This window comes from Gorilla gorilla, chromosome 21, assembly GCF_029281585.2.
Source record: "Gorilla gorilla gorilla isolate KB3781 chromosome 21, NHGRI_mGorGor1-v2.1_pri, whole genome shotgun sequence".
Classification (NCBI taxonomy): domain Eukaryota; kingdom Metazoa; phylum Chordata; class Mammalia; order Primates; family Hominidae; genus Gorilla; species Gorilla gorilla.
The window spans coordinates 33,599,210-33,623,161 of NC_073245.2; the positions used below are offsets into that span (position 1 = coordinate 33,599,210).

The 23,952-nt window shown below is 51.2% G+C and overlaps 2 protein-coding genes and 1 long non-coding RNA gene across 7 annotated transcripts; 1 reads left to right on the forward strand and 2 right to left on the reverse strand.

Moving 5' to 3' along the window:
• Nucleotides 1-789: 789 nt before the first annotated feature.
• LOC115931697 (forkhead box protein M1-like) lies at nucleotides 790-2,993 on the reverse strand. Its single transcript, XM_055372355.2, is given in 2 exon segments — nucleotides 790-2,383; nucleotides 2,385-2,993. Coding segments are annotated over 2 exon segments (2,094 nt in total). The 5' UTR covers nucleotides 2,885-2,993.
• A 2,066-nt stretch (nucleotides 2,994-5,059) lies between these two features.
• CST3 (cystatin C) lies at nucleotides 5,060-16,422 on the reverse strand. Of its 2 annotated transcripts, XM_031004776.3 has the most exons (4): nucleotides 15,953-16,348; nucleotides 13,585-13,698; nucleotides 12,266-12,351; nucleotides 5,060-7,823 (listed from the first exon to the last, which is right to left on the reverse strand). In XM_031004776.3, exons 1-3 carry the CDS (start codon nucleotides 16,193-16,195, stop codon nucleotides 12,268-12,270), a joined length of 441 nt encoding a protein of 146 aa, XP_030860636.1. In that variant the 5' UTR covers nucleotides 16,196-16,348; the 3' UTR covers nucleotides 5,060-7,823; nucleotides 12,266-12,267. The 2 variants fall into 2 exon arrangements, with proteins under 2 accessions (XP_030860636.1, XP_030860635.1); XM_031004775.3 differs by lacking the exon at nucleotides 5,060-7,823 and having other exon boundaries at nucleotides 12,009-12,351; nucleotides 15,953-16,422.
• On the forward strand, nucleotides 15,674-22,650 carry LOC109024386 (uncharacterized). Of its 4 annotated transcripts, none has more exons than XR_008674332.2 (5): nucleotides 15,674-15,841; nucleotides 17,623-17,774; nucleotides 21,094-21,236; nucleotides 21,469-21,519; nucleotides 21,794-22,650. It is a non-coding gene; the product is annotated as an uncharacterized lncRNA (long non-coding RNA). The 4 variants fall into 4 exon arrangements; XR_008674333.2 differs by having other exon boundaries at nucleotides 15,680-15,841; nucleotides 17,627-17,774; XR_008674336.2 differs by lacking the exon at nucleotides 15,674-15,841 and adding an exon at nucleotides 16,523-17,460.
• The last annotated feature ends 1,302 nt before the right edge of the window (nucleotides 22,651-23,952 follow it).

Consider the following 23,952-nt stretch of genomic DNA (forward strand, 5'->3'; position numbering starts at 1 on the left):
GGTATGACTGGGGACATTATCAGAGAAACATCTAATAGCACACATCTGGGCACCCACACTCTGCTTCAGCTGCATCCATCCTCCCACCCCAAATTCAACTCCTGACCCAATACAAAAGACTTTTTTAACCAGGATTTCTTCTTGCAGGAAAGCTGACTTGGAAACACGGGGAGGTGGCAGGGAGGGGCAAAAAGGACTCTGGCAAGCAGATCCACTTGTCTGGGTCCCTGGAGTGAAGAACCCAAGATCCAGGTACCTCAGCCTGGAAGAAACCGTGCACTGCAGGTCTTCCCTTCTCTCAAAACTAAAAGCAAGGAACACAAGTCAGTTGAAACCCCAGGTCATCCTACCCACCTTCTGGCAGTCTCTGGATAATGATCTAAGGAAATAAGCTTACATTTATAATTAGAGGATAATTTGGAGAATTTATACTATTTACACGGGCCACCCTGCAAAGATCAGGGAAGGTAAGAGACTGCTGGGCAGAGAATGGAAACAGGCTGGGGAGTTCCTAATCTCTTTTCACCATTGCCTTTGTTGTTCCCACCCTTCAGCTCCTGGCAGGGACAGCAGAGGAATCAGATACTCTTGGGGAACACAAGGTCCCAGCAGTGGCTAGGGTGTGACTGCTACTTTTGCGTAATCAGGCAGCAGGGAGCTATGAGGAGCAGAACAGTCCCTGCCTGCTGTCCTCACTCAGAGGCTTGGGGTGCACTGAGCCTTGGAATGCCCAGCCACAGGAGTGCCCAGGATGGTGGACAGCTTGAGCACAAGGGCAAGGGCAAGGCTCTACTGTAGCTCAGGAATAAACTGCGACCAGTTGATGTTGTCAGGGCCCAGTGGGTCCTCCTCCAAGCCAGGAAAGTTGATGTCCAGCAGGATCTTGCTGAGGCTATCATTCATTGTGTCCAGGACCAGGCCTTCTGTCAGAGAACGATTGGCTGCAAGGCCAGAAACCTGTGGCTCCGGGGAGCCTGGCTTGGGGACGTCTATATCTGAGGGAGAAGAGTTGCCAAAGGGGACGGAGATGAGGTCTAAGGGTTCTGAACTGAGGAGACTTTGCGGTGATTCAAGGGGGGGACCACTTTGCAAGGGAGTGGTGCTGAGATCCATCAGCCCCAGGGGGTCAGGCAAGGGGCCAGAGGCACCCTGGGGGGTTTGTACTGGGCTGAAATCCAGCCCCCCTACTTTGGCTGGGGGCGTGAGCCTCCAGGATTCAGGGGTTCTGGGGAGGACAGATTTGCTCGGGGTGGAGGAGATGGGCAGCGTTTCCTTAATGGGTGTCTTAAAAGGTCCTCCCACTTCCTGGGAGTAGCTGAGCTGGGAGGCAGGCTCAGAGGAGTCCGCTGGGAACGGGAGCTCTGCGGCCCAGCGGGAAGTACTAGGCCCCTCTGAGAAGAGCAGCTCCGGCTCATCCACACAGGGAGGCAGTAGATGCTGTTTCCTCCGAGACCGGTTCCTCTCCTTCCTCTCCCTGTGTTGAATCACAAGCATTTCCGAGACACACCGGGTTGGGGACCTAAGCCCACTGTAGGACTTCTTGGGTCTTGGGGTGGGAGATTGGGACGAATCCTCCCAGGAGTGAGATGATTCCTCTTTGAAAGGTGGGGCCGGGGAGGGCCACTCTTCCAAGGGAGGGCTCTCCACTTTGATGGGTCTCGCTAAGTGTGGCATTTCCTCCCCAGGCTGGATTTCTTCCTCCTTGATAGTCTGAACTGGAAGCAAAGGAGAAAGCCCTTCTCCAAACAGGAGTTTCTCCTCTTTCCCTGGTCCTGCAGAAGAAAGAGGAGCTATCCCCTCCTCAGCTAGCAGCACCTTGGGGGCGATGCGGACTCGCTTGCTATGGCGGGCAAGCTCTGAGCTCATGAGGGAAGCCGCCAGGGGCAATGGCACCTTCACCGAGGGCTGCAACACCAGTGACTGGTTCACCGGGAACTGGATAGGCACCAGGTATGAGCTGACCCGTGGTAGCAGTGGCTTCATCTTCCGCCGTGCGCCCAGGGGGAGTTCGGTTTTGATGGTCATGTTCCGGCGGAGCTCTGGATTCGGTCGTTTGTGCTGCTTAAACACCTGGTCCAATGTCAAGTAGCGGTTGGCACTGGGGTGAATGGTCCAGAAGGAGACCTTGCCATTGGCAGAAGTCTCCCGGACAAACATGTCGTGCAGGGAAATGTTGTGGCGGATGGAGTTCTTCCAGCCTGGCTTGGCAATGTGCTTAAAGTAGGGAAAGTGGTCCTCGATCCACGTATAGATGTCTTTCAAAGTCATGCGCTTCCTCTCAGTGCTGCTGATGGCGAATTTTATCATGGCCATGTAAGAGTAGGGTGGCCGCTCGGACACAGAGTTCTGCCAGGACGTTGATGGTCTCGAAGGCTCCTCAACCACAGGTCTCCCGTTTCTGCTCGCAAAGGGCTCCAGGTGGTCTAGGAAGATTCACATCCCTAGCTGCAGGTTTTGGTCCCAAGGTCTCCAGGGTCACTTCTGTCCTTTTGGCATCATAGCTGGTTTGGGTTTGAGGCTGGAGTCCTGGAGGCTGAGTTGGGGCTCCCCCACAGCTGATGAGGATTAATTTGTTGGGCCCACTACTGCCACTCTCTTTTCCCTTGGCAGTCAGTGCTGTGATGATGCTGTGAATATTAGCATTGTTGGGGATGGCCACTACTTGGGTGTTGGGCATGGTGGGGTGGTTAATAATCTTGATACCAGCTGGAAACTTGCAAGAGTTGGACTCTGCCACTTCCTTGGAGGCCTCTGCTTGATTAGACTCCTTTTGGGCAGGGGATCTCTTAGGTTCCTCCTCTGATGTTTCACTTGGGGCATTTTGAACAGGAAGGGGCAGCCTCCGTCTTTTGAGAATCAGTGGCCGACAGGGGCTGGTTTTCATTATGAATCTGCGTTTTCACTCTCCGTTGAGAATCACAAGTGTGGACCCTCCAGACTGCAGTCGCCGCCGCCATTAGGCCGTAGCTCCGAAGGCGGGCTCCGGGCTCCTCCAACCTGGGGGCCGAGCCAGGGCCAAGGGCTCGCGCCGGACCGGCCGGGTCCCCGGCGGTGCGGGCGGGGTGGGAACCCCGGGGGATCCCGGGAGGGGAGGGGGTCCCGGGCTGGGGCCGGGGGTGGGGTCTGGCCACAAAACAAAATTCTTGTGCCTAAAAAAGGAAGAAAGAATGAAAGAACGAAAGAAAGAGAAAGAAAGAAAGAAAGAAAGAAAGAAAGAAAGAAAGAAAGAAAGAAAGAAAGAAAGAAAGAAAGAAGGAAGGAAGGAAGGAAGGAAGGAAGGAAGAAAGTGAATGGGGCCAAAGGCATCTCACTGATGGAGAGTAGAGTGGTCTCAGAGGACAGGCCAGAATGACACCTCGGGGGGTTGGTGGGGTGCAGGTAGGGTCCAGGGAGCTACTGGCATCTGCGGGGAGCCTCTTAGGTCTGCACAAAGAGGACTCCCAGTAAGAACAGTTGAAGGTTTGCTTCCTACAACTGTTAGAATCACCTGGGGCGTGTGACTTTAGTTGTCTGGATGGAGCTTGTGAACCAGCATCCATTCAACGCATCCAGGTGATTCTTATAGTTGTTGGTTCAGGTTCTTGACTTCGCCACACAAAATAATTTGAGAGCAAGTCCAAAGTAACAGTAGGCAAAGAAGTTTGTTGCAAAGCAACAGCTACACTCTGAGAGGCAGAGGGGGCTGCTCAGAAGAAGAAACAGCAGCTAGTGCCGTAAGGGAAACTCCCTTTATGGGAGCTGTTCATACACATTCATAAAATACTGGTGAGGTCAAGTATGCAAAGGTGGACCTGCGGTTGACACATGCACTCAGCATCTATGTGCTCTAACATGCATCACGTGCATCATTAGCACATAAAATCTCCACCTAGGAATGTGTTTTTTACTATTAAGATGAGGGAAATGACACTATAAGCCAAACCTTCAGCCTACTTGCACAGGTGGGACCCCAGAGAAGTTCTTAGCCCTCCACTCCCCTCAAAGTAGGAATTTGTAGCTAGTATCTTCTTGGGCTTTGGAGATGATTGGCTGGAGATTAGGGAAGCTACGTCATGAACAAGGGGCTTTTGTTCTCTTTCCCAGCTGTGTTGAGTATCAGGAACTTAAGACTCTGGCGGTTGGCTGGTACCGTGTAGGACTGCTTACCTTGCAAAAGAGTTAGATGCTGACACGTGAGGATGCAAGTGAAAGGAGCCCGCTGAGAAGTGAGCCCACAGGGCTTCACACAAGTGGATGAGCCAGTATGGCCCCCTAACCTTCCTTATCCAGCCTCATTCTGTGCCCCCAGGAGTGAGGACCACAGTCTCAGCAACCAGGCCAAGGTCTTCTGACCAACTTCACCAACCTGAAATCATCGAAGCTCCACTGGTGGTTTCTCAGGTGATGCGGACACTGTAGGTGAAGATACAGGTTTGATTCAGCTTCAAGAGGACGTGCTTGATAAACTCAAGGAAAATAAGAGAGGATGAGCAGAGGTGGGACCTACCAAAGGGGAGTCAGCCACCGGCGTCTCAGGTCAGTGCTCATTCTGATGGAAAACAGTTATCCCACTCAGGGTGAGAGAATAAACAAGACCTGTTCAACATCACATGACTTGAGCAGACTGGAAGTGACTGATTTATATCCTTCCTTAGGGTATCCCTTGGGCAAAATGCAGTGGACTGCGTAAGAAGAGGAAAGGAGTGGGGCTTGAACACAAGGAAAGAATCAAGGACTTTCCAAAATTTCACTGCAAGCAGGCATGAGCACACACTGCTTCTCATGTTTACTACTTTGTCTCACAGCTTGTGAACACACATTCTTGGGCCATGCCCCAGGGTTTCTAATTCGACAGGCTGGGTTGTGGCCTAAGAACTTGCATCTCTTACAAGATCTCTGGCGCTGCTGCTGCTGGTCCAGGAACTGCACTTTGGGATTCTCTACCTTTAAAAAATACACCCAATCACAGTGAGAATTGGGTTACAGGCACTGCGCTGTCACCTGTCACGCATGCACTAAGGCTGGGGGGGTCTCAGTTGCTGAGAGACTGAGACTGAGCCAAATAAGAATTTGAGAAGAATTGTTTGTACACTTTAAGAATTTTATTGTGGGCTGTAATTTCTTTAGACTTCAATGTCAGGACTTCAGCTTGCAAGGGGAGTTGATCTTGTGTTTAGTTTTTCCTGGGAATGAGATGATGGGGGTTGGGTGGTAAATTTATGGTCAAGTTTGGGGCATTTGCACATTGGCTTGTAACTGGAGTAAGTTGTGGTGTTGTTTAATTTTGTTGAGGCTTGACTGGAATATATGGCTGGAAATTATTTGGGACTGAAAGAAAAGCAGTAGTAAACATTTGCCTTAGGTTAAATGTAGCTTTGGGATGAAATTTTTTTAAACAGCTTTACTGGCATTTAATTTTCACATACCTCACCCACTTAAAGTATACAATTCAATGGTTCCGAGTATATTCACAAAATTGTGCAAATGGACCTATAATCTGATTTTAGAACATTTTCATGATCCCTCCAAGGAAACCTCCTATTAGCAGTCACTCTGCCTTCTATTGCCCCCAGCCCTAGACAACCACTAATCTACAGTCTGTCTCTATACATTTTTCTGTTCTGGGTATTTCATATAAATGGAATCATATTGTATGAATGCTGACTTGTTTCAGCATGACTTGCTGGCTTCTTTCACTTAGCACATTTTCAAGATTGCTCCACATTGTAGCACGGGTCATGTCATTCTCCTTTATGCCCGTTCATTTTCCATTGTATGAATAGACAAACACTATATCTTGATTATGCATTCGTCAGTTGATGGACATTTGAGGGTTTTTTTAATATTTTTTTCTGATTTTAATAATGATGCTATGAACTTTCATGTGTACATATTTTGGTGAACTTAATGTTTTTATTTGTAGCTGACATATAAATATGAGTAGAGTTGCTAGGTTATATGGTAGGTCTAACCTTTTGAAAACTTGTGAAACTGTTTTCCAAAGCAGCTGCACCATTTTACATTCCCACCAGCTATGTATAAAGATTCCAATTTGTTATTTGTGGTCTCTTTGACCACAACCATGTAGTGGCTTTGAAGCTGCTTTTTATTGTGGTTTTGATTTGCCTTTCCCTAATAGCTAATGGTGTTATGCACCTTTTTATGTGTTTATTGGCTATTTACATATCTTCTTTGGAAAAACGTTTATTCAAATCCTTTGGAACTTTTAAATTGGTTTGTTTCTTTAAAAACTTTGAGTTATATAAAAATTAGGTTATTGGCCTTTATTTTTAAATTGGGTTTTCTTTTTTAAAAGAATTTTTAATTGGGTTACCTGTCTTATTGAGTTGTAAGAGTTCATTATATGTTCTGAATACAAGTTCTATATCAGATATATAATTTGCAAAATTTTTTTCCTATCATGTGTGTTGTTTTTTTTTGTGTGTTTTTTTTTGGGGGGGGGAGGGGATGAATTTAATTAGTGAGTTGTTCTGGCCTATTTGAGGGTTTCCTGAGTTCAAATCAGTTCCATTTATGAGAAGTCCCAGGGGATCCCCAAGAAATTTGGTTGGTACTGGGGAGGTGCCTCATGAAGATAGAAAAAGGATGTCCAGATTGATTGCTGATTTCAATCCCAGGGGCACAGCTACACTTCTGGCTGACCACAGCTTAACGATGAGCCCGATTATATCTCAATAAGGGAAGTTACAGCTAATTTCTCCTTGAACACAAGTCCATTGCAGCATCTTCAGAGGCAGGGCCAGCCTCTATTTTTCAGTCATGGTGACATCTGTGGTCCTTGCATTTTTATGAGTGGCCTGCTACTTGTAAGGTCCAGGGGGCAGGTCCTCCACTTTCTGCAAGCTGGTCCTTGAGGCATTACTTCTGAAACAGTCAAGAAATGTCATGGACTGTGGGTCTGAGAACCGACTAATGAGTTATTTTGGTCTGTCAGTGAGGACAGACAAGAGCACAGGCCTGGAAACCCAACCCAACTGGCCTGGTGGTTGGTTCACATAACCAGGAAGTTCAGAGCAAGGGCGGGCATCAGGCTCTGCTTGGTGCAGGGACTCCATTATAACCCACCTGCTCCTTGCTGTCTGTTTCTATCTCTCTTTTTCTGAGACACAGGGTCTTGCTCTTTTGCCCAGGCTGGAGTTCAGTAGTGAAATCATGGCTCATTGCAGCCTCAAACTGCTGAGCTCAAGCAGTCCTCCCGCGTCAGCCTCCAGAATAGCTGGGAGTGCACCACCAGGCCTGGTTTCCTTGCTGTCTCTTCAGTTTTGTTGCTTCCCATAACTTGGCTTCATTCTCAAACAGGCTCCAAGTGGGCCCCAGACCTCATGTCTTTTTTATCTTCACACTCAGCAAGGAAGGAAGAACCCACTTATCACACAGTCAAACAGAATCCCACCGTTAAGCCTATGTGGGTCCTGGGCAGCCACACATAGGTCACGTGTTGTCCTCATGCCAATCACTGAGGCTTCAGGGGAGGGAGACCTGCTGCCCTGACCAGCTTAGCCAGGGTCAAGTGCTCCAAGCTGTGGTCTAAAGGGTAGAGTCAGCTTCCCTGGAAAAAGGCGGAGTGAGAGGGGAGGAGGGGTGAATCCTCACGGGGAAACTGCTATTGTTGTTGTAAGAAGGTGGGGCAGTCATGGCTTGTGAGTCAGACGCTGGCCGCTGGCCTCAGAGGTGTGTTTGGTAATGATGCCTCCATGCATACAGCATGAGCTGCCCAGTCAGAGAAGGCACAGAGCCTGTGGGGTAAACACTTCCCAGCATCATTCCCTGCCTGGTAGCCATTCAGGAAAGGCAGCATTTTCCTCAGTCTTTTCATCAGGGTCCTGGATTTGGTAAAATAAATAAATAAATAACTGCTGCTATTAGTGATCTCAAGTCCCTCACAAAGAGGGTGGTCCTGTTCACTAGGAAGGCCTTTGGTTAATAAGCACCTTGATGGGTGTGGGGAAGTCTACAAAGAGCTGAGTTGTTCTACCCCACAAAGGAGCCTTTGGACTTGCTGAGGGACCCAGTGGAGAGGATGCGTGGACACATGGGGAATGCCACGGCGAAGGGCAGGCAGGGGAACAATCAGGCCAGTGACTGGTGGGGGGGGTGGAATGTGAAGGTCAAGTGGCAACTACCTTTGGGAGGGAAGCCAAGGGCATTTCAAGAACAGAAATACCCAGTGCTGGGTTTGAGGAAGTGGGGGTTACTGTTCCACAGGACAGGAGGTGATTTCCTGAAATCACCAACAAATTTCATTGCCCCAAACAAAGCTTTGGTGAAAGGAATTTCCATTTGCTTTTGCTTTGTTGAGTTTCATTTACTGGAAATCAAGGGCTACACGTTTGCAGAGATACCTGGCACGGAAAGTGTGTCCACAGGCAGATGCGACCATGAGACTATCTTTACCTGCTGCAATTTGGAGATGTTTTAGGAGCAACTGGACTTTGACCAGGACTCTAATTGAGTTATAGTCCAGTGGTTCCTTGGGGAAGCAATGGGAGGAGTATTTAAACATCCAATGTCCACGTCCCATCCCAGAACATCATCAACTTTTCCAACGGGGACCATGGGATTGCCACGTGCAGCCAGCCTCCCCAGTGACGCCACGTACAGCCAAGCTTGAGACTAGAGTTCAGATGAGCCTGACCTGGTCTCAAGGGAGCCAGAGCCCCAGCTGATGTCACAGTGGCCTGAGCACATCTGACTCGACCCCATAAGCCTCAGGTGACAGGATTTGGAAGTGACCCACTTGGCATCCCAGTACCAAGGGTGAGAGCAGGTATGGGTAATTAAAGGAATGTCTGTTCCCTATTTTAGTCACCATTGTGTTTATGGCTTCTCAGTTTTGTGTCTTTGAGCAGTGAACTCAGACAGCACAGCAGAGCATAAGGAGAGGAAGGGGTGACTAGCTGCTGTCTTCCTGGGCCTCGTCTCTCCAGCTTCACCTTGGAGTTATGGGACAGGGCTGGCGATTTGCTCTCTCTGCATCTTTTAGGGAGGCTTGTGGCCTAGTCCAAGGTCACTCCCGCCAGCCAATCATAAGCCAGCTCCCCTCTGTCTCTCACAGCCACATAGGTGGCAACATCCCAAGCCTGTAAGTCCATAAATAATAAACCACCAAGGCAGAGTAAAAAAAAAAAAAAAAAAAAAACAGGCAAAATCAATAGTCTTCTATTGAACTATTAACTAGTCTATCAGCAAAGACTAGAGGTACAATACTTGGAAATATCCCTGACCAAAATATAAAATACCCAGGAATAAATTTCACAGAAAATATGAAAGATGCATAAAATTTATTCTACTGAATACCATCAGAAAAGCAGGCAGGTATTGCAAGATGCATGGTATTCTAAAATGAAAGGCTCAAATGTTAAACGTTGTCAATTTTTTTCCCTAAAATAACATAATATTTCTACTTATTGAACCTGAAAAAAGTTTCATTTGGAGGAAGAAATACATTTGGAAAACAAAATTTTGGGGGAATAAAGAATAAAGATATAAAAATATTACCTAAAAGATACAAAAATATTATATTTTAAATGGAGTAATTAAAAAAATGGAAAAGAACAAGCCAGATTTAGGACTGAGATCCTGAAACTGACCTATGGTTATAGAAATCTGCTGTGGGTGTCAGCTGGAGCGGCTCTGGGAGGTCTCCTGTGGAGACTCCATCTTGGATGCCAATGCTGAGCCTCAGTCCCATCAATGCTTCTAAGATTTCTATTTCATCTGCTGTTCACTGTAAATCCAGCCCTTAGGTAAATTCCTTCTGAAGCTCCTATACCCTTTCCCCTATGGCACAGAAGCCCAGGGTCTGGGGGTAATGGGGTGGCGATCCACTGTCTTGCAGCCACGCAGGACACGGCTTCTGTTCCCAGGTCCCTATTACAACTTTCTTTCTAAGAAACTAGACTTGTCAGCCTTTCTTCGGCCTCTCAGCTCCCTGGGCCTTTGAGGGTAGGTGTCTGAAGGCTTGCCATCGAGGAACACCCCGCCAGCCTGACCGTCCTGGGGCGAGGGATCCTTCCGCAGAGGCTGGCTTCCTTCAGGACAAGAATGCTAGGGAGCTCAGAAGCTACTGGGCCCTTCCTGATCCCACCCCAACGGTCACCAGCAACACAATGCAAGAGGTGTCAGAGCACTATGTTATAAAGCCACCAGTGTAGAACCAGATCAGTGAAAAATCCTCTCCAACTTACTGTGTTTATTCAGAGCCAGGCCCTGTAATGAATCTATTTATATGGATAACTGTAGATGAAGTATATACTTAAATCAACATTTAAAATAAATGTAAAAGTAACTCTTGTAGATGAAAGGTGCAAGGGCGAGGCCTCCTCTCCAGGATGTGCTGGTCACAGTGACCTCTGGGTCAGAGGGGCTTCTGGCTCATGGCCTCATGGGGGCCCAAGGGAGGCATTTACAGGCCCGCCGGCTGCGGAGGGGAGGCAGGGGTGGCACCAACCTGCTTCCCTGTGGGCTGTGGGCCATGGGGCCACCGGGCGGAGGGCAGGGAAGGGAGCAGACACACAGGGAGGCTGGGCAGCCCTGTGCACAGCCCGCCCCCAACCTCAACTTCCCCAAGGAAGAAGTGTGTCAGAAAAGGGACTGGGCTATATGGTCAGCTGTCCGTTTCCACTGCGTGCCTGGATGGAGGTTGCCTGTGTCAAAGATCCTTCACCAAGGTAGAAAACCAGGAGCACCTCCCTGCAGGGACCCTTTATCACTGACCACAACCACCACTTCTATCCCCCAACCCCCCACAGAAAACTGGGTGACTAAGACAACCCACCCCCAGCAGGGTGAGGCCCAGACTCAAATCTCCTCAGCTCGTGGCATCCTAGGGGGTGCTACACTTCCCTCACCCCAAAGACCCTGTTAAAGCAAGTCAGGGTGGAGAGGAAAAGGAAGCAGACGCTCCCCACTCTCCCTGCCGTGTCCCCTGCTCTGACTTTGCAGGGACAGCATGTGGGGTGCTGGCCTTGGCGCTACTGGGGTGGATTTTCCTTCATCATTTCACCTTCAGTGTTCATGGCAGCAGCCAAAAGAGGGGGTCAGTGCAGCTCCGAGGTTGGAAGGTACCTGGGAGGCCTGCCCCAGCAGCACTGGCTTTAAGGGCTGCACCCCTGTCCCAAAATGGCAAAGGGAAGGACTGTGCAGGGTGGGCTGGGTCTTAGGACTGTAGCCTCCTGCTTGTGGCACAAAGATCCACTATTCTATAGGATAATGCTGACATGAAGGGAATGTTCTCTCTTAATCCTCCTTGGAAAAAGAAGAGTCCACTACATTGTCGGTCTCATTTGTGCTTTAACTTCATCCCTACCATGAAGCTGGACTAACAACTTGTTTTAAATCCAAGTCCAGAGAAAGGGCTGGTGGCTATGAGCCTGTAAAACTCTGGGAGGACACAGCCTCCCAGGATGGATGACGGCAGGTGCCGCTTTCTCTGTGATCTTGCCGGTCTCTGGTCTGGCTGGCGTTTCTCCTGCTCAGTTACACAGATAGGCTTTTTGGACTTTGTTTCCACGTAGGGGCCTAAGTCTCTTGGAAAGAAGCACGCATTGATCACTATTTAGTGTCTAGGGGATTTGATGAGAGCAGCTCAGTCCCTGGGGTCTGCTCAACTCTGCAAGCACAGATGGAATCTATGACCTGGTGAGCTCCACTGAGGCCTGGCCCCTGTGTATGGACACAGCCAGCTCCCTCCTCCTGGTCTGACCAGCAGCTCAGACCAAATCACCAGCCCAGCTTCTGGGGGCAGCAGCTTGGGCCCCCTCCTCTCCCTGACCCCCTCACCAGGGGCTGCTGTGGCTCAACGCCTTGGTTCCCAGCCCCTGGCTGCTCTCCCTGCTCTAAGACTCAGGACTCCTATAGCAGCAGCTTGGCTGATGGCCTTGCTGTGGCCGTGTCAGCTCCCAGGTACTCCTCTCATCTTCACACCAGCAGGACAAGGAGGCTTCATAAAGGAACTGCGGAAACCCTGCCTGTGTGCACATCCCCAGACAGCCAAGAACTCAGAGGGAGCCGATGCTACTGTTTTATTGCAGGAGGTGGGGGTGTATGCACCGCACACCGGGGCTATGAGAAGCAAGAAGGAAGGAGGGAGGGCAGAGCCCCTTGCTGAGCAACAAAGGCCGCCTGCTGCCTTCTCTGTCTGTCTCCTGGTGCAGGCACATGGGGAGACCTTCCCCAAGGCAGGGGCCACCAGTCCAGGGGTGGGAATACAGGGGGTGGGAGGTGTGCGTAAGAGGTGATAGGCACAGGCCAGCCCGGTACAGACCCCTAGGCGTCCTGACAGGTGGATTTCGACAAGGTCATTGTGCCCTGCCAAGGCACAGCGTAGATCTGGAAAGAGCAGAATGCTTTCTGTGAAAGAAAACAGAGGGGACAATCAGTGTGGGTTACAGTTCAAAGCAGAAGATGCCCAGGCACGGGACATCAGAGTGGGAGTGAAGAAGGATGGAGGTGAAACACTGGGCCCTTATCTACCCCTCCACCCACCCCCGCTGATCCCAGAGCACCGCTGGACTGGGCAGTGACTGCTCCATCCCTCTCCCAGGGCTCCAACTCCACCTGGTGGCATTGGGCCCCCACCCCAGCCTGCAGGATTCCTGCCCCAGCACAGCCCTGTGAGGAGCAGCCTGTGCAAGGCCTCGGGAGCCCTAAGGGTACAGGGCAGGGGGAGGCAGCTCACTGCCCCCAGCTCCTTCCACCTCCAGCCCCCAGGCCAGCACTAGGAAGGGCCAGAGGGAAGAACCCAGGGAACTGGAAATTCCAAGTCATAGTGCATGGGGTGGTGAGGAGATGACAAGGAGAGTGTGGCTCTCCCCTGAGCAGAGACGTCACAAGAAATCCTGGGTCCTTGGAGAAGCTGGTGTTGGGTGAGCTGGGGCAGGTCTGAGGGTTTGGCTGCTAACAGGCCTCTAGTACCCTCTAATCTGCTCAGCGTGGCCATGGCTGTAGGCAGGTGCCTGAGGCTGGGATTAGACAGAGCCCTTTCTCCCTGCCCAGCACCCAGCCCTGCAGCTGCTTCCTGCAGTCCAGTAGGCAACACTCCAAAGCACATAGGGTGGAGCTCCCAGTACCCCAATCCCAAGCTAAAGCCCTCTTAGCAAATCAAATTCATCACTCCTCTCCACACCACCCCGTCTACATGCACACACATAGGCATCTACATGAACTCACCCTAACCTTCACCCATACGGATCTATGCATGAATCCACATACTCCCTCACACATCTATCTACCCACATGCACACACACACAGTGCAGGTAATTCCTAATACAGCATGTATGTTCACAGAAACCCCCATGTATGTGAATGTATGTGCACAGACACCCCCACACATATACTCACTCACACACCCACACCTATCCATGCATAAACCCCCACACTTCCCCAACACATCCACACACCCACTTGCACACACTCACGTGCACTTCCCCACACAAACCTATACTTGGAAACACATATGCATCTCCACATGTACACACACTCAGGCACATGCACACGTACCCTGCAGAACATGTGCATCACACACACACACACACACCCCTCTGCAGTGTATGACTGGCCCTGGACCCATATAAGGCACATACCCTTTTCAGATGTGGCTGGTCATGGAAGGGGCAGTTGTCCAAGTTGGGCTGGGTCTTGGTACACGTGGTTCGGCCCAGCTCCACGTCCAAGAAGTAGTTCACCCCAGCTACGATCTACACATGTGAAAGAGTAGGAGGCAGGGACAGCACGCTCTGTCAGTTTCTTACACACACAGGCACTTCACTGTGACCGGGTCACTGGGCTTGCCTGGGGCTTCAAGCCTACCTTCATGAGCTGCCCACACTGTCACCTGCAAGGCACACAAGCCACCTCCTCCTGCCAGCTGGCAGGGATGCCATGCCCCAGGCCTCCCCAGTAACTTGTTTCTCTATGCCAATGCCAAGGATTAACTGAATTCCGCTACCTATGACCCAGGGGGCAGGGACACTGGATCTATTCTAGGAAGGTTCTCATGTGATGATGAAATATCGGCAAACTTCCAGTTCCTGGCATTCAGTCCACAGAGCATCTCATTCCTGCCATTTAACCCAGAGGTATTTTTCCTCATTTCTCACTAGGAGATGAGATGCTCACATACATTGATGTTTTAGGCCAATAAACATTGCTTCCCACGTGCCTCCATTCCAGGTGTGATTTTCAAGGCAATATTTCTAAAGTGAGTCACACACCTGCATGTCTTAGGGTTGCAACTTCAGAAGAGAACTGAATGCTTTCCCTGCACAGTGCCGCCCCGACACATGACTTGTCAGAACTGTGGAGAAGCATGGGATGAGGGACCCTGGGACCAGGGTGCTAGACCTTGCCCCGTGGAACCACACACAAGTCCTGTAGAACCACAAGCAAGTCCTGTGATCCCTCTGGTGTCAGTCTGCTCCTCTGTAAAATAGGCTCCAGGGCCCAACGATCTACAATGCCCCATGCTTCACTCCCAGTGAGAGAGAGGTGCAGGCCAGCGGCGACCCTACACCAGGGAATGGCCCTCCTGTGCAGGGAGAGGGCCCCAGCTGACGGCTGCAGGAGAAACACGGCTGGTCTGGACTCCTCTGAATTTCCAAGAGAAGGTGGAGGAGCTCTAAAGTCTGTGTCACTGTTCGCTGCTCTGCCATGGGATGCAGGTCAAGCTGGGCCTGGTAGCCCTACTGAAGCTCCCTCCCGATTCGACCCCCTACTCCACTCTGCTGGGTGTCCTCATCTGGCTGAGGTCTAACTCTGCATCAGCTGATAGAGGCAGGGTCAGGCATGCTCCACCCCAGCAGGGACTCAGCTGTCCTGGGCTGTAGGGGGTGGTCAGCCGGCCTGAGGGTGAAGGCCGCTAGTCCTAGGGGGCTGTGCCCAGGGGTGTGACTTGGGGAGGGAAGCAGGGCTCTGCAGGACAAGGTGCCAGGCTCACGTGTGGCCCCTGTAGAGAGTACTCTGGGAGGAGGACGAGCCTCATGGCCTAGATCTCATCTTGAGCAGCATCAAGCCCACCCAGAGTCAGCATAGTCTCCATCCACACCTGCTGGACCCTGGGAAATGGCACGGTCGTGGCACAGACCCAGCTGCTGCTGCAGGTTAAAAGAGGCCGAGGGGACAGGACAGGGCTGAACTCATGCACTCATGGCCCAGGAGCGTCCTAGGGCACGAAGGCCGTCAACAGACAGGGAAAGCTGAATGAGTGTGAGCATTAGATCATGAATGTGTCAGTGCTGATTTTCAAAATGGAATCGTGGTTATGTGAGATATTGCCCTTGTTTTTAGGAAAAACACACTGAAGTGTTTACTTTCAAAAGATTCAGGCAAAAAATGCATATACAGTACATATACACACACCCATATTCACATTCGGAAAGTGAGCTGGGGGGAACAAACAGGGCAAAATGTTAACATCTGTGCTAACATCTGAGGGATCTGGGTGAAAGATCTACAGGGATGCCCTGTGCTATTTTGCAGCTGCTCTGTAAGTCTGAAATTGCGTGAGAATAAAAAGTTAAAAGAAACAAAAGTGCTTAAAAATTATTTGGTGGAAGAACAAGGAGGCAGCCAGATGAGGGGCTCTGTTTTTCCTTCTCCTGCGTATTCAGCAGCGCACCCGGAGCCCAGCTTCCCAGGAGGTCGGGACAGAGCTGTGTGGGACGTCCTGTGCCTGCCCCCGCACTGCGGCGCAGCTCGAGCTGGCGTCTGGAAGCTGATCTTAGGCGCCGGGCGCGGACCTGACGTGTCCGTGCGGTTCCAGGCCAGGCCAGACTCAGGGCATTCCCGGACACGCCCGCCAAGGGCTCGGGGGTGACAGCGAAGACCGGGAACAGGGTCCGGGTGAGAAGCCCAGGCGCCGGGGAGGAGCAGCACGGGGTCCGGGAGCAGCGCGCGGGGGGGGGCTGGGGAGGCGGGGCCGGGGCTTCGGACCCTGCGGGGGGCGGCACGCACCTGCTTGCGGGCGCGCACCACCTGCAGCGCGCGGCTGTGGTACATGTCGTTGCTGGCTTTGTTGTACTCGCCGACGGCAAAGTCCAGTGCACGCCGCACACCCTCCTCCTCCACGCTGGCGTCCATGGGGCCGCCCACCAAGCGCGGCGGCTTGCCGGGACTGGAGCCGGCCGCGGGGCTCACGGCCAGGGCCACGGCCAGGATGGCCAGCAGGAGCAGCGGGGCGCGCAGGGGCCCGGCCATGGTAGGCTAGGACGCGGGACGCGGGGAGTGGGGCGCAGGCGAGAGGCTGGAGCTAGACAGAGAGGACCCGCTGCGATACCGAGGCGAGGCCGTGAGCCCCGCGAGGCCGGCGACTGCGGTTTTATCCCTTCCGGCCTTCGCCGCCCCACCCCCCCCGCGCCCTGCACTCCCTTTTCCGGAACGCCTCGTCGCTCCCACCTCCCTTCTCCCTCCCCGCCTCCCCTGCCTCTCCCCGCCTCCCCTGCCTCTCCCCGCCTCCCCTGCCTCTCCCCGCCTCCCCTGCCTCTCCCCGCCTCCCCTGCCTCTCCCCGCCTCCCCTGCCTCTCCCCGCCTCCCCTGCCTCTCCCCGCCTCCCCTGCCTCTCCCCGCCTCCAGGTCCCTCCCTATCAGTCTCCTCCCATCCCAGCCTCCCCTGCCCCTCCAGGCCTCCCTGTCCTTCCCCATCCATCCCCTTCCCTCCCCTCCCAGCCCCTCCCGGCCTCTGCTCTCCCTTCCCGCCTCCCCTCTCCCTTCCCGCCTCCCCTCTCCCTCCCCTCCTCCCCTGGCCCCCCAGTCTCCCTGGCCTTCCCTATCCATTCCCATCCATCCCCTCCCCTCCCCTCCCCTCCCCCTCCTCTCCTACTCTCTTCCAGCCTTCCCTGCCCCTCCTATCCTCCCCATTCCTCCCCATCCTATCCTCCCCATTCCTCCCCATCCATCCCAGACCATTCCCACCTCCCCACTTCGGGCCCCTCCATGCCTGCACTCTTCAGGCTCCTTCTCCTCTGTCCCTTTCCCCTTTCAACCCCCAGACACCGCCTCCCATGCCCCTCATCTCCCTCCTCCACTCCTGTCCTTGCTCCCACTTCGCCCCCACCCCAGCTCGGCCCCTCTTCATCGCCCCTGCCTCGTCCCGCCCCTCCTCTGTCTTCCCTTCCTACCCACTCCTGGCCTCTCCCTGTCCCTGTCCCTCCTATCCTCTTCTTTCCCCTCTTCTCACCCCACTCCTGGCCCCTCTTCCCCCACCCCTTCCACACCTATGCCCCCCTTCTACCCACTCCACCCCCTCAGCTCCATCTCTTCCCAAAGACCTGTCCCTCCTCCCAAGCTTAGGTCACCCTGCCCTCCAGAGAGGTGTCAAGGCCCTCTGGGCCCTAAAAGCATGCGACCCCCTAGTTTCATTTCCTCAGAAAAGGGAAAGATAGAGGTCTCGGCCTTCCGGAGTCTTCGGAGGTCCTGAGTATCCGTGAGCATTTGGTCAAGGTCTAGAAATCACTAAGGCAGAGGTGTGATTCCAGAGGCCGCAGGAGACTCAGGCCATGCCCTGTGCTAGGGAACTTTTCAAACAGAAGAATTAACCTTTATTTGAGTAAAAAACTCTGGGTTCTCCTTTCACAACTCCTTATTATTCAGTAAACAGACTTTTCACCAGCTTCTCCCTGCACCAGGTAGTCTAGGAGCTAGAGACGGAGCCTGGGTGACCGAGCCATGGACACTACATTGCAGGGCTGCTGCCAGACAGAAATGTGACACGAACCCAGGAGCAATTTAAAACTTTCTGGGAGACACATTTCAAAAAGTAAAAAAGAAACAGGTGAAGGTAATGTTTATAATATTTCTTACTTAACCTAATATATCCAAAATATTATTTCAACACATAAGAAGAATCATTAATAACATAGGTTATTTTATGTTGGGTGTGTGTACTGAGTCTTTGAAATTCCCTGTGTATGTGGGTGTCAATTGTACTGGCCCCATTTCAAGCGCCCTGTGCCCACATGTGGCTGGTGGCTGTGGCACTGCACAGCCCAGCATTAGGGTGTGTGGGAGGATGGCGAATAGTGATCAATAATTAATATCAGGAAATTAGTCTCTCTGTTGGAAGTGAGAGTATGGGATAGAGAGAGATGATGCCACTGGACCTGGTCAGGGAGGACTCTATGAGACTGGAAAGGTGAGAAGCCATGCCTAGACAGGAAACAGCCCCAGGCAGCGGGAAGGGCCAGTGCAAAGGCCCTGAGGCGGGGCTGGGCATGCCTGCTCCAGGAAGAGGAAGCTCCTGGAGGGAGTGTGAGCAGGGAAGGGAACGACCTGGAGTCTCATGGTAACTGTGGGTGGGGCCGGGTGGAAGGTGCAGTGAGACCCATTGGCAGGCAGGGGGGTGTCAGGAGAGGGAGCAGCAGCCACAGGATGAATATGGGAGGCCACGGGTGTCTCTTGCTCCTCCCCTCTGGGCGTCATGCTGCTGGCGCTGGTCCTCTGCACTGCTTGGAAAACTCACCTGAGTTTAGAACATCGCTGTGAGTGAGGTAGAATTTACAGACAACAAAATGTCTAATCTGGGGGATTTCATTAACGCATATACCCGTGTTACCACTTTGTCCAGACCTGTGACATCTGCCTTGCCCCAGACGGTGTGTCCTCCTGCCTCTGCAGCTCACCCTCATGCCCATCCTGCCCTGGCAGCCCCCATCCTGCCCTATAGACTCGTTTGTCACCTGTCCTTGAGCTTCCCAGAAATGGAGTCCTGCAGAGCAAGCCTGGGTGTGTCTTTGTCCTTTGCTCAGTGTGGCTTTCCAGTGGGCCCTGAGTTCCTTCATTGCCAGGATTGTGAGTTCTCCTTCTCCCCAGACTGAGAGGACCTGATCACCTGGGTGCCCTGTGGGGTGACAAAGTCCCCAGCTTGGGATGCTGCGGACCTGGGCTGGAATGTAACTCCAGGAGTGGGGAGGGTGGAAGGAGGCTCTGAACAGACAGCTGCTCCCTTTGTTCTCTCAACCCCACCCTCCATGCCTGAAGGTGACCCTGTGGCAAATGCCCTTATGGCGAGGTGGCAGCTTTGCCAGAAACACCAGAAAACTCTGGGCCTTTGCAGGGCACCCAGAGGACTCTCCTGGGAGTGGTGGAGGTGAGGATCGGCCAGGGTCAGCCCAGACCTGCTGTGATCCTGGGGCTCCGCCATGGCTGGGGCTGGATCAGCAGGAACCCGGCAGCGGGAACAATATTACTCATGGATGCTCATGTTCAGTGGTAGGACAGGGGACCTTGTTACCCGAGGCCCAGTGACCATCTCACCCCACTGTCAATCCAGCATCCCTAGAAAAGCCATGCACCCCAGCAGATACAGCAGGTGGCCCAGATGGTGTTTACTGCTGGGTGAGGGAAGGAAGGTCTTCAAACAGGGCTGCGCATATGCCTCCTAGTTAGACAGGAAATGGGGAGAGATTTTCAGAGAAGGGAAAGAGAGGGCAGCCCCTGGCCAGGTGCTTGTGAGCAGAATGGTCATCTCCCAAGTTTGGGAGTTGGTTCTTCTCTGTGGCTCCCACCTTCCCTGGCCACTGGGGCTCTAGTTTCAGGAGGATGTGTTGTGCAGAGGGTAAGCTGAAATACACACAAATCCCCTGTCTTTTGTCATTAGGAAGGACGTGCAGGTCACCCAAATAGCAGGAGCATGGTGGTAGGTGGGGTGTGAGGTGGGAGCTGAAGTGCTGGCCTATTTCCCTGTATGTGATTCCACCGCCGGTGGTCATCCTCTGTCAGGACGTGCCCTGCAGGCACATGCTGCAGGGAGGGTCAGCTGGCCTGATGCAGCGACCTCTCTAACCCTTGTAGGACAGACACCAGTGTAGGGTGCTCTCAGGAGCTGCAGGAGCCGTGTTCAGTATGCTGTAATAGGAAGTGAAAGGTTACAGTAGCTGGGCAGCTGCTCCTGATATTTGGTGACCTTGAGCAAATGTTTTGCCTTCTCTGTGGTCATGTGTCTGGAGAGGTGGACTGCCTTGTAAACTGTTGTGCCTGGGCATCAGTGATGATGTTTAAACATGATTAAAAGTGACAGAGCAGCCTACAGCTTCAAAGACATGCTACAGAGACACAGAGAGAAACAATGGACCTAGGACTGAGCCTGGGGCCTCCAGCACCCATGTAACTTGGAGGAGTCCAGCTGCCCAGGAGGGGGCATATTTCCCTTCTGCCAGGTGATGAAAGAGAAAGCCGTGGTCTCCCAGGCTGCCTTTTTGACTATTGATCTCATTATCTGAATTAGTAGAGTGAGAAATTAGGTAAATGGCAGAAATTCTCTATAATAAATAAGCAATAATAACAACACTAAACAATGCTATAATAAATAAATGACCAAACACATAAACAGCACCTAAAGGTGCAAGTGGTTAAATCAAGTTGGCCAAGAGTTGAGATTCTGCACTTTGGGTTTTGAGCAATTATCACTCGGTGTCTATAGAAGGAGCTTGGACTGAGCAGCCACGGGTTTTGGTAGCTTCTCAAAGGCAAAGCCCAGGAGCCTTCTTTATGGAGTGCCTGGAGTCCTCTGGGGTCAAGCCTGTCCCTTACACACAGGCTCCCTGCTTCTCCCCTCTCTCTCCCCAACGATGGAGGAAATGCAGATGCTTCTAGACCGTAGGCCAACATTGGTAATGCATTTGGCTCCAATAGAGATGAAGCCACATCATTAGGAAACTGATCCGCACTGGGAAGCCTGCTGGCAGCCTTGCAGACTGAGGCGAGAAAGGGCAGAGCCCGGTGTCTGCGGCCCATTTTGCACTTCATGGGGGGATGAGAATCCTTGGGACATTTCTGCTCAGGAGCAAATGTGTAAACGGCGCTCATCATTTTGGATTACAGGGTTAACATTTATTTTCTCAAGGAGTGCATTCACCAGAGCAGAGCCAGTGACTGAAGAACCACATCTGAGTGGAAGGGAGAGAGAGAGAGAGAGGCCTCCAGGGACACAGGCTGCTGGCTGGTGCTACCAGGGCTCCACCTGACTCCCTGCAGAGGCCTGGCCACGAAGAAAACAGATGGCTCTGAGGGGGTTGAGCAATCCCTTTGGCATCTCTGAGTGGTCAGTTTACTTTCTAGACCCACGTTCTTGTACCATTCCCCTCTTTGTGTTTCTGCAGCCTTGAATATCAGTTCCCTTAGCAGAGTTCAGTGACCCGGGAGAGTGGTTCCTGTTCCTGCTCAGGATCCTGCTAAGCTGACTCACTGGGTGCTGGAGCTGGAGCCCCAGGCCTCCTGCTGCATCTTGTCAGAATCCTGCTAGGTTAGTTTAGCCAGCATTCTCTTCCCTTGATGTCTGCTTAGTAACTTTCCACCTGCTAACACCACCCCTCCACGCCACGTTCCTTGGCTGTAAATCCCACTTATTCTTGTTGTGTTCAGGGTTGAGCTCTGTCTCTCTCTTATTGCGACGGTGTTGACCCCCACCGCGACGGTCTTGAATCAAGTCTCCGTTACCATTTTAATAAGTGTCTACGGAATATTTTTTTTAACAGTAGAAGCCAGCCAGGCCAAAACTCTGCCCTACCAGAAAATCCTGTTGCCAGGTAAGAGTAAGGGGCTTGGAGGACTAAAAGCAAACAAAAGATGGGAAGAGTGCAGATTGAGCGGGGGTGATGGGAAAGGGACGGGTGTAGGGTAAGGTGGGGCTGTGGGGCTGTGGCATGTGTTTCCCCGAATATTTTATTATGAAAGTATTTAAACGTTCATCAAAGTTAGAGTAATTTTACAGCAAACACCTATCTACCCGCTGCCGTGATTCTGTCATTAATATTAGACTTCTTTTTTTCTCTCACCTATCTACTGCTCTGTCCGTCTAAGCATCCTCAATCTGTCTTTTTAAAAATGCATTTTATAGTAGGTTGCAGACATTAGTATACTCCACTCCTAAACATGTGTTAGTATGCGTATCATTAACTAGAGCTCATCATTTATTTATACCTTTTCCATTTGTTATAAAATGTACCTATAGTGAAATGCACGAATCTGAAGCATACATTAACTAAATTTTGACGAAGTCACACTCTGTCAGATACAGAGCATGATCACCCCCCAGAAAGTTCCCGTGTCCCCTTTTCCAGTCAACTGGGGGCCTCACTTCTGAGACAGCCACTGCACCAATGCTTCATTTACTATTGATGAGTTTTGTTTATTGCAGAAGTGCATGCCGACAAATTTTTACATCATGTAGACTTTTACGCTTGCCATTTTTCACTCAGCATGATGTTTTTAGATGTATCCATGTTAAACAGTATATTCATACATCAGTCTTTGATTGCCACACATGAGGCTCCTGACACTCGCAACCCTGGATTTCAGGCAGCATTTGCTGTAGTGAGGAGGCAGCTCTCGAGCACTCGGAGTTTTTGCCGCTACTTCCCCTTTCTCCTTTCTAATCTGGACCAGCTGCCCTGCCTTACCCCTACTCTCCCTGCTCCTCCTCTTTCATCTTTCTCTTTCTCCTAAGGTTACTTTCACTTTTAGCTCCAAGCGGAATCTAGAAGGGGGAAAAAGTGTCACCATCAATGGAGCAAAACCCAATTTTCTAAGACAACGAACAGATTTCTCCAACTCTTCTCCATATTTGAAAATAAAAGTTCTTGTATTTTTAGAATCAAATTAGTACATGCTTATTATAAAATGAATAAGAAAATGAATAAAAGTGTAAGAAAGATAAATTACATGTGTGCATGTGAGTTTGTGTGCACACGCTTTTGTGCGTGTGCCTGCGTGTGTACACGTGTACATGTGTGCATGTGAGTTTGTGTGCACGTGCTTCTGTGCATATGCCTGCGTGTGTACACATGTGTGCATGTGGGTTTGTGTGCGCACACTTCTGTGTATGTGCATGTGTGCATTTTCACCAAACTGAGGTCATGTGGTGGTTATAATTTCATGTTGCTTTTTTAAACTTCATTATGTCTTGAGCATTTTTCATGTTGTTAAATCGTCTTTGAAAGTTTTGTTTCATTTCCTATTCTGAGTATTCCATAGTTTAGTTTTTAATTTTTTTGCTAATGATAGACTTTTAGGCTATTTCAAATTTTTTTTTCTAGAATGAGTAATACTGTGATACACACTCTTACAGAAAAAAAAAAATTCTTGGTGCATAGGTTGTTTTCTTCCTAGAAGTGAAACTTTTGAGTCCGGGGCTACAAAGTTATTTATCTATTTTTTTTTTTAATGAATCTCAAAAAAAGACTGCCAATAGCTCTTCAGAGAGATACACCTGCCTCAGTCAGGTCCAACTAGCCACGAGGCAGTTCTAGTGGTCAACTGCAGCATTCTGCGCTTTATCTTAGGTGTGAATGTTGGTGAGTGTAACTGTCCTCAGTTGTCATGCTGGGCCTGAGACCATGGGTGGTCCTCCCTAAAGGGCAGTGCTCTTTCTAGGCATCGTTTGCACCTGAATCACATCATGGTAGACCCATCTTGTTCTTATGATCCTTTATAAGAGGTGTTACCTTTTTCATTCTTTCACTTAGTTTAGTAAATATTCATTGAACACCTATGATGTGAGATTCTGACTTTAGCGAGGTAAAAGTTCCGTTTGTGCTTTCAAGAAGTCCTGGGTCTGTAAGGAGAAAGCCATCTAAACAGCTATTTCAACACAGCGTGGTGCAGGTCATCACACGACACTAAAAGGTGCAGATGCTAGTGCCACGGCTCCGACCCTGGGGGTCTCCTGAGGCACATCTGGGGCTTTCACACCAATGCTGCACCCATGTCTCTAGCATGGATGTCTCCAGCATGAACTCCTGATGAACGTCCAAGTCCATCTCAGTGCCCTTCTCCTGGATGGCTCCAGACACCTCAGGCCACCCAGGCCTTCAGCTGTACGTTGGGCCCACCCCTCCATCTCCCTTGCTCCCAGCCTCTCCTGCTCAGTAAGGGCTGCTCCACCTTTCTGGTTGCTCAAGCCAAAAACCTGGAGTCCCCCTTCACCAACTTCTCTTTTCACATCTGATTTATCAGGAAAT

Excerpts from the sequence above, each read along its gene's own strand:
- CST3 (XM_031004776.3), bottom strand. The coding sequence starts at position 16,195 with ATGGCCGGGCCCCTGCGCGCCCCGCTGCTCCTGCTGGCCATCCTGGCC. Across the intron at positions 13,699-15,952 it reads TGGTGCGCGCCCGCAAGCAG|ATCGTAGCTGGGGTGAACTA; the intron begins GTGCGTGCCGCC and ends TCACATGTGTAG. Across the intron at positions 12,352-13,584 it reads ACCAGCCACATCTGAAAAGG|AAAGCATTCTGCTCTTTCCA; the intron begins GTATGTGCCTTA and ends TTTCTTTCACAG.